Source organism: Crocodylus porosus, unplaced genomic scaffold (genome assembly GCF_001723895.1).
Source record: "Crocodylus porosus isolate Cpor-Errol unplaced genomic scaffold, CroPor_comp1, whole genome shotgun sequence".
Lineage (NCBI taxonomy): Eukaryota > Metazoa > Chordata > Crocodylia > Crocodylidae > Crocodylus > Crocodylus porosus.
Window position 1 is genome coordinate 26,244,889 of NW_017728951.1, and position 9,189 is coordinate 26,254,077.

At 67.6% G+C, this 9,189-nt stretch overlaps 1 protein-coding gene across 1 annotated transcript in view; it reads right to left on the minus strand.

The window, feature by feature from the left end:
* Positions 1-6,205, minus strand: part of SLIT1 (slit guidance ligand 1) — a 45,575-nt gene extending 39,370 nt beyond the window's left edge. The window contains exons 1-3 of the mRNA XM_019555498.1: positions 6,109-6,205; positions 1,496-1,631; positions 677-748 (exon numbers count right to left, since the gene is read on the minus strand). Coding sequence (XP_019411043.1) covers positions 677-748; positions 1,496-1,631; positions 6,109-6,205 — 305 coding nt within the window. The remainder of the gene's footprint in view (positions 1-676; positions 749-1,495; positions 1,632-6,108) is intronic.
* Between the last annotated feature and the right edge of the window lie 2,984 nt (positions 6,206-9,189).

Sequence of the window (9,189 nt, forward strand, 5' to 3'; positions counted from 1 at the left end):
CCCATGACGACCACGTCCTTGGACCTAATGACCTCTGTGAGCTGACGTGAGGATTCCTGGTCGAGCTCTTCCCCGTGGTCGGGGGGTCTGCAGTAGGGTGGTCAGAGGGAGAGCACTGCCTCCCAAGTCACCCCCTGCTTTCTCCAGCCCGCGGAGGTCGCCCCTCAGCTCTGGCCACACCGGACCGCTTGGCTCAAGGGCACAGGCAGGATCAGGGTCCGCAGCAGCAAGTCCACATGCAGCACCGGCCTCAGGTCTGGCTCCGCTGGGAGGGGGCTGGGAAGCCTCGTCTCAACAGGACTCCCAAGACTTAGAGAGGAACTAGAGCCGCAGGGAAGGCAGGGAGCTGCGGGGTCACATCCAGTCCCAGCCCAGCCCGGGGCAGGATCAGCCCACTCCAAACCAGCCCAGACAAACCCCGTGTCCAACACAACAGTCACCCCGACACAGTCCCAGGCATCACCCCCACCCTGCCCCCGGGGTGCAGTGGGGCCGTGGCTGCCAGTGTCCAGCTGCTGCCGGGGGGTCGTGGGCGCTGCAGAGCCCAGGCCCAGGCCGTGTCCCTACTGCAGAGGAAGGCAAAACCTCCCCAGTCTGCACCAGCCCAAGCAGGGGAAATGCCTTCCTGCCCCAGCTGCCAGGTCTCCTGCCGTCCCTGCAGCCCCCGGACACTCACAGCCGCTCCAGTTCCTTGAGGTCATCGAAGGCGCCGCGCTCCACCGTGCTGATCTGGTTTTCCATCAGCTGCCTGGGAGGGAGGAGGAGAGCGCGGGTCAGCACACGGCCGGGGCCGGCTCGCTCGCGGGGCAGCCGGCAGGGGACACGGCCAGCTCTCGGCCTCGGCGCCATGCTCGGCCCTCGCTTCTCCTGCCGCACGCCTCTTCCAGCGCCCTGGTCCCTGGGCTGTGAAAGCCACTGCGCACGCGGCGCCAGGGCCGTGGCTCTGCTCCGGGCACTCGAACCACGTGGGCAGAGACCCCAGCCGGGGGCAAGCACCCGAGGGCCACGGTCCCTCACCCCTCGGGCACTATTTCCAGCCTCTCCTCTGATCCTGGTTTCTTCCCCGCCCAGTCCTGACACTGCCACGGACCCTGCAGGTCCCCAAATCACCAAGGCTGGTGACCTGTGACCCCAGGCAGGCCACATGCACCCGAGGGAGCCCCTTTAAGTCATGTCTGACCATCAGGGCCATATGCTGCCCCAACCGTACAATGACCCCTGCTCCCCCTAGAGCCGCCAGGTCCCACGGGCCAGGCCTGACATGTCCCATGGTCTGTCTGCAGGGGCTACAATGAGGCTGCCAGGGGTCAGCAGCTGGACCCCCGAGCCCTGCAGACTCCCTTCCTACAGCCCCTCGGGCGCTTCCTAGCCAGAGCCATGGGCAGGGACCGGCACCTGACCGCGCCAGCCCCACGTCCCTGCGTGCGACCGCGGTCACAGGCCCCCGCCCCCAGCAGCCCCTCGACCCGTGACCGGAGGGGCGCAGGGCACTCACAGGACGCGCAGCTGCTTCAGCCCCGAGAAGTCATTCCTGCCCACACGGGTGATGTTGTTGCCGTTCAGCTCCCTGCGGGGGCAAGAAGATGCAGCTGGTGAGTTGTGCGACCATGCCAGGCTCCCGCCCACGCACCCTGCACACAGCCTACAACCCCTGCTGAAGGGGCTGGGGTCCCGGCCCAGGCTGCCCAGCGCTGCCTCGGGGCAAGGTTTCCCTCCCTGCACCAGCCCGGGACAGGCGCAGAGGGGCTGCCGGCGGGTGTGAGCTGGCTCTGGCACTTCCAGGCACAGCCCCGTGCCCCCTGCAATCCCCGTCCCCTGCACCCTGCACACCCCGGCACCCGGCTCCGTCGCCCCACGCTGCCCTCCGGGACACCCCAGCAGCAGGCACCTGGTCCCTGAGGCCTGGTCACGCGGGGCCCCTCGGCAGCAGGGTCAGCGGCACAGAGGAAAGCCTTTGGCGACCCCAGGCAAGAGTGACGGAGCTGGGGGACCGCCGCGGTGGTGCCAGCCCTCCCCACACGTGCTGTGGGCATCTGAGGGGCTCAGGGATCTTCCACCCCCCTCCAGCGACCCCAGGTTTGCTCTCCGCTCATCCAAGCGACTCCCCGGGCCCAGGGGCAGAAACAGCTGGTCAGGACATAAATCACGGACAACGTTTCCCAGGCAGGAGAGACGGAGCTGGGTTTCATGGAGGGTGGACAGGGAAATGGGCCCAAGGCTGGCTCTGCTGTCAGGGGGTGTAGGAGCGAGGAGCAGCGTGGGGGCTGGGGCACCATCGACCCCTGCCCCGTGGAGGTGAAGGCAGCGCTCAGGCTCCTGTTGGGGAAGAGCCAGAGTCCCCTTCTCCAGGCGGGCGGTGACCGTTGCTGCCATGCTGGGGAGACACAAGCAGCCCAGACATGCCCCCACCTCCCTCTCAAAGGAGCTCCAGAGGAGGGTGTTCAGGGACCACTCAGAGCCCAGGGCTCGATGCAGTGCCCAAACTCACCCAACCTGCATCATGGAGCCCAAGCCCCAGCCCACTGCTGCAACCAAGGCCAGCTAGCTCATGCCAGAGCCCCTTCAAGGTGCAGTTCCCCACATCTCCCTTCCTGATGCACCCGGGGTGTACAAGGTCCAGCCAGCCCCATCATAAGCCATCCAAGTGACCACGCTCCCGAGCACTGTCCCACACCGATGTTGGGCAGTCTCGAAGCCCTGCAGGCCACCAGTCCTTCCTGGGCTCAGTGGCCACAACCCATTGCCGGCTGACGCTGGGGTGCCAGGCACCAGCATTTGCCACCCCGATTTGTTAGAGCCGACCGGCAATTTAGCAGTGCACGATGCAGATGGAAGCCTGGCCGCACGGCTCGTTAAGGAGATGCTTGATGATCTGCAGGTCGTTTTCCACCTGTCCCCCAGACCGGGGACAACAGAGAGAAGCTGCACCAGCCCTAACCCAATTCATCGTTATGAAAAGCCCCACCACCACACAGGCCTCTCACACCGAGCGCCTCCTCGGCTTCACGATGGGGCCAGGCCTAGGCTGTCCAGGCCACCCCAGGCTAAGCACCTTCATCACCCCTGGAGAGGTTCATCCCGAGCAGGAGCTCTAGCGATCGCAGTCCACGTTTCATCTGTGCACGGCTTTTACATCAGACGGACGTGGACATAACCTGCCTCTGCGCTTCGTTTCACTTCGCTGTCACCGGGGAAGTACTTCAGAGGGGGCCTGAATAAGAGCCCAGGAGGGGTTTGGTGAAATCAGGTGATTTTGGAGCTTGTTCATCCACAGCCAGAACAGCAGCAAGCTGGGCTCTGTCCTTTCCAAGGGGCAGTGACCACAGGGACAACAAGCAGATGACAGCGAGTCTCGGCTAACCCTGCTCGAGACAGGACGCTCTCACTCCAAGCCTCTGTGGGTGAAGGGGATCGATGCTCCATCTCTTAGCATCCCGCCGTGCGAGCCCCCGGCCCCCCACGAGTTTCCCTACAGAGCTCAGCTCCCACGGACCCTCCGTCCCCTGCCAGCCCGCCCAGGGCCACACGCAGACCCCGACCTTGCTGTGCATGGACCTGCTCCCCGCTGTGCTCCTGGCAGCCCTCCCCTGGCACGACTTATCCACCCACAGCCCCGGCTCCTTCCCAGCGTGGCTTGGCGCCCTTGGCCGCGCGCCCCCCTCACAGCCTTGCTGCAGACTCGACTGCTCCTGCCCCGCAGAAATCGGCCGTTGTTCGGTGAAATGGCTGGGGTTGGGGCCGGCCTCAGTGCACTTGCGCTCCAGGTTATCCAGCACCACAAGCCACCCCGGGGGCTGCGGGGCAGGGAGGGGAAGGGATGCGAGTTGGGGCAGCACCGGGCCTTTCCCGGTCTACTCTGGACTCCGTCAGTTCACGCCCCCACAGCCCCCTGGCGTTCGCCCCCCACCAGGGACCACCCCCGGCTCAAAGCCAGGCCCCAGACACGTTTGCAGCCGCTCGGCCGGGGGCTTTTCCCAGCTGCGCCTTTCCCTCGGACCCGGAGGAGGGTCCAGCTCTCCGTGCACCTTCCACGAGCTCCCGCCAGGCCCGGGGGCTGCCCGTACTCGTGGAAACGCAATCCTGGGTCTTCCAGCAATCTCGGTGTCTCCCTTGAGCTCATCTTGCCCCAGATCCCAGCTGCCCTCCAGACTCATAACAGCAATTTGCTTCGGGCCCCTGGCTCTTGTCTTGGACCACGTACAAGTGCGTTATCAGCTTCCCCTTCCAAAGCAGCCTCCAACAAAAGCCACGTCATCCGTGGGCTCCACGCTTGTGGCACGCTGGGCTGGTCCCCTCTGTGTCGTGGCCGTGCGCAGACCCCTCTGCTTGCGAGCACCAACCCGATGGGGCAGCGAGAGACAGCCCACGTCGCCCAGCCCCAAGAGGGATCGCGGGCGCCCCAAGCTGCTCCGGAAGAGCTCTCAGCCCCCTGGAAGGGACTCCCACCGCCCCCTTCACGGCCGGCCCCGGGCTCAACAGCGGCAGAGCCTGAGCTCCGACCTGTCTGCAAACGCCAGCAATTACGGGACATGCAGCAGGGCTAATCACTGCTCTCCGGGCGGCAGCCTTGAACCCTGTGATCACGGCGCCTCGCCCGGCCCTGCTCCAGACTAAACAAGCCTCATTCCTGGAGCCCCCGGCAGCCCTGCACAGGCAGCCCTGGGGCCCGCCAGCGCTGAGCCCACGGGTGCCCTCTGCATCACCCTCGGTCCGAGGATGCCCAGACACGCTCTGCCCCAGTCCGGCAAGCAGGGACGAGAGGGCGACGCAGAGCAAGGACAAGGCCCCCTTCCACGATCCCGGCCCCGAGCCACGCGTGGAGGCCGAGGCCACTGGTAGCGCTGGGGAGCTCCAGCCCGGGCTGCGGCATGCCCAGGCCATCAGCCCCAGCTCCGGAGCCGCGGGCGGAGGGAGGCCTTGCAACTGTCAGTGGCACAAAGGGGATTAGAGGGCTAATCCCAGTGTCCGCTCCACCCCTGCTCCGCCCTCGCCTGCAGTGGGAGACGGGGACCCGGCACAGGGGCAGCCAAGGAGCACACGGGGTCCCGGGCTGCCCCGCGCCTGCCAGCCTCCGGCCAGGGTCAGTGCAGGACCTCTGTGCCCCGTCCCCGAGGTGCCCGGGGGGCAAACTGGGGCTCCTCCATGGGGCCCTGGAAGCCGCCGGCCGCACGGCTCATCCTTGCCCAGCTGGGCCCGCGGGGGTAGAGGCAGGCGGGCCCAGGCCGCACACACCCCGGGGTGCCATTGTGCAGCTGAAGTGGCTGATAGCGGCTAACGAGCTCCGACCGCCACCATCCATCCCTTGTAATTGCACGGCATGCTTCAGCCTCCCTCCATTACGGGGCCGCAGGAAGGGGGGCTCCTGGGACTCAGATGCAGGCGATGGTGGGGGATGAGCTGGCGCTGCCTGTCCCAGGATCCTGCCTGCAGTGGCAGAGCTGGACCCTGTTGGGCGGAAGGGGCCCAAGCCCCCCAGGGTAATGGAGAGCGGGGGAAGCGCACATGTACACACGCCAGCCGTAGAGGAACTGGAGAGCAGCAGCAATTTAAGGTGGAAAAAACCAGCTCCAAGAGATAAGACCACCCCCAGGGTCCTTGGGCACAGCTGCCTGGCCTCGCCTGCAGCCTCGCAACCGTGGGATGGCTCCGAGACCCGGAGGCCAGCAAGGGCACTGCACAGGCACGCTCCAGCAGCTCACGGCCAAGTGCTCCAGCCCCGTGTGACTGCTATCACCCCCATGTGGGCAACGGGGCAGACGTGGGCCGGCTCTCCGCCATGTCCAGACCTGGACACAGAGCTCATGTGGATCATCACCTCGTGGCACCGCTTGACTCCTCCTGGAGATGCACAGATGGCTAGCTCAGGCCCCGACTACGAGCCTGTTCTGCAGGTGTGCACACATGCGTGTATGTGCATGCATCTATACACATGTGCACACATGCACATCTCGGTACACGTGTGCCTACATGCATGTTTACACGCGTGCGTGCTTGACTCAACCACACAATCCTCCAAGCCTCAGTGGACCCCTCCATCGTCCCCCAGCAATGCTCGTGCCTGCCCTCTCCACTCCGACACCCCACAAACATGCCATCCAGCCCCATCACCGCGCCCATCGGCCGCCTGAGACCCCCCGAGCCGGTTACAGGACGGCGATACCCATCGCAGCACCTGAGCAACCTCGCGCAGCTCCAGGGTGGGCATCGCGCCCCCCTGCCACGAACACAGGGGGGACAAGAGACGGAGCAGGCAGCTGGGGCCACAGCGATGCCGGCTCCGGGGTCTTGGGAACAAGCCACCCCCTCTGCCAGGGCCCGGCAGCCCCTTGCACACCAGGCACATCTGCAGGGCCAGGCCCAGGCGGGCGGCTGCCCCTGAGCCCCCTTGCCCACCTCCTGCCTCCGCGCTGAGCCCTTTGGAGACGGAGCCAACGGCCGGCAAGTGCCGAGAGCCCTGTTGCTGCCTCCAGGCAGCTTCCACCGCAGCCGATCTCTACTCCTGGCCGCAGTGCCCACCACGACGGGCAGGTCTCGCTCTCCTCGTGAACTCACAAAGTTTGCCGCCAGCCAGGACCGGGAGGCCACAGCGGATGCAAGACGCATGTCCCACCCGGAGCCACGCGCAGGCTGAGCCGGGAGAGCGCCAGCGACATGGACCCCCCCTCGACCCCCGGAGACCAGCCAGCCTTTGTCAGGGCCTGCGCAGCCGGGCAGGCGCTCAGCAGCTTGATGGCTTCATTAGGCAGCTCAGCCACGGCTGCTTCGCGCTGGCGGGCAGGGCTGGGAGCGGGCGGACGCGGTCATAACCCGCCTCCCCTGTGGTGGGGAGCAGGCGGCGCTCAGTCGTTCCCGCTACCCCGACCGTGCCCGCAGCACTTGCTCGCTCCCGGGGGCACACTCAGCCCACACGCTCCCACGGCCCCCAGGGTTTCCAGGCCAGGCCCCGTGCTCAGGCTCTCATGAGAAGGGCCCTGAATCCACTCTCCGGAGAGCACGGGCAACGCCGCGGCTGCGCTGGACACGGGCGACCTCTCCCCGCAGGCAACCGCGGCCCTGATCCCACGGAGGGGATCTGCAGCGAGCGCCGCGGCTGCTCCCAGGCGCCAGGGACCAGAGCAGCTGCAGCTCCTTTTATTGCTTCATGCCAATCTCCCCGCGCGCCAGCGGCCTCCGCAATGCAGCAGAATTGCAGCCTGCTGCTTGCACGGGTCCGAGTGCGGCCCCCGGCTGCACAGATGGGACAGGGGCCGGCCCCCGGGCTGCTGTGACGTGTGGCCATGGGCAGGCCTTGGACCCCGGCTCTGTGCCTGTGCCAGGAAGGGTGGGACTGGACGGGCCAGGCTCTGGCAAAGGAAGCGTCTGCTCCAGGACAAAGGGGGAAGTGGGAAGCCCAGCAAGGACGTGTCCATCTGGGCAGCGACAGTCACGCATGTGCCCCCCACGGCCCAGGGGTGGCCGCCTGCCAGCTTTCCCCGTGCACAAAGGCGCGGCGGCTCTGCCAAGGGGCCTCAGCAAGGCATGCCCCAGGGACCCAGCTCCGGTACACGAGACGAGGGCCGGGTGCGGGGCGCTGTGCTCCCCAGCGGTTACCCCGGGGTTTCCAGGCCCAGCCCCGGGTCACCTCCGGGTCTGGAAACCCCTGAACGAAGACAAGCACGCGGCTGTCGGTGCTGCGCTGCAGGGAGGAAGGGAGGCCCGAGGCAGGGAACCGCCTGGTCCAGATGCTCGCAGCAGCGCGGGAGGGGAACCTCGGCGTCCCCGAGGCTGGCGTCGCGCTGAGCGGGCAAGGCCATCGTCTCCGGCTCTGCAGGCCGGGGAGGCCAGCCCAGCGCCTGGGGCACAATCCTGGCACCCGGGAGACTCAGGCCCAGCTCCCTGCAGGGTCCTGGGAGACTACTAGCAGGCCAGACACCGGGCAGCGGGACAGCGCCGGCGCTGAGGGCTTGAGGAGGCCTCGGCTCCCCGGGGAGGCAGGGAAGCCCTGGCATGGCCCGGCGCACGTTCCCTGCGCTCCCCGGCCCCGTGCAGCGCCTGGGACCCTCGCGCCTTCCCCGGCCCATCGCCTCTCACCGTCCTTGGGCACGCCAGCGGGTCCGGGGGCCCTGGCACCGCCGCCTCCCCAGCCCTGCCCCCCGCCCGGCTGCAGCGCGGCGGGAACAAAAGCCGAGGACACGCTGGAGTCGAGGGAGCGCGCGACAAAGGAAGTGCGGCCGCGGCACTGACCGCGCTGGGGGCAGGACAGCCCCTGCCCGGCAGCGCTGGAGCCACCGCATGCTGTGCCATAGCCCCTCTACCGCTACCGCCAAGGGAGAGTCTCCCTCCATGCTGGGGCTTCTGCAGCCAGGCAGGACACACGGGCGCTGTTGATGCTACCAGGCCCATTGCCTCGGCTGCACCCGGCTGGGGACGCAGCCCTGCCCACCCCACCGAGTTTTTTAAACTAATATTTTTCCAGCCGGCAATTCCGGGGAGAGCGAGCGCCGCGTTGCCATGGCGACCCAGCAGCAGCATCTGCCTCGCGAGGAGCCGACGGGAGACGCTGGGATAGAATTGCAAATGTCCTGCGCCCCAGCCCGGTCCCCGGGACTCGCCTCGCGGCAACCGGGTCCCGAGCCAGCCTTGTGCAACAGGAGCCGGGCCCTGGGCAGCGAGAGCAAGGCTGCAGGGACACGACCAGGCCCAGGGAGCGTGGGGCATCCCCGGACCGGGGGCACGGGGCTCTCCACCCACCCCAGCCGGGCTGCAGCCAGGGCAGGCGGCCCCTACCGCCAGGCCAGGGACCAGCCAGGACCCCCGTGCCGGAGCTATGCCCTGTGCTGCAGGCGTGCAGGGAATGGCCTCGTCTGCACACCCCGGCCCAGCCGGGACCCGGAGCAACCCCCAGCGGGCAGGCCTGGCCAGGCACCTGGCACAGCCCCACGTGCATCAGGCCCAGGCTTTCCAGCAGAGCAGGGCACCATCGTGGCACAGGGCAAATGCCAACCCCAAGCCCAATTCTGTGGCTGCCACCATCATTAGGCTTCAGGGTGATCGTGACGTTGGGCGGTGTGGGGGTCACCCCCAGCGCTGAGAGCAGCTCCCAGGCGAGGCCCAGCCGGGCACCGGGGTCACGGCCAGGAGGGCTGCAAGCACCGCTTGGATCTCAGCCTGGCAGGGGGGCTCCATGAAGCCCCCCGGGCATCCCCCGCC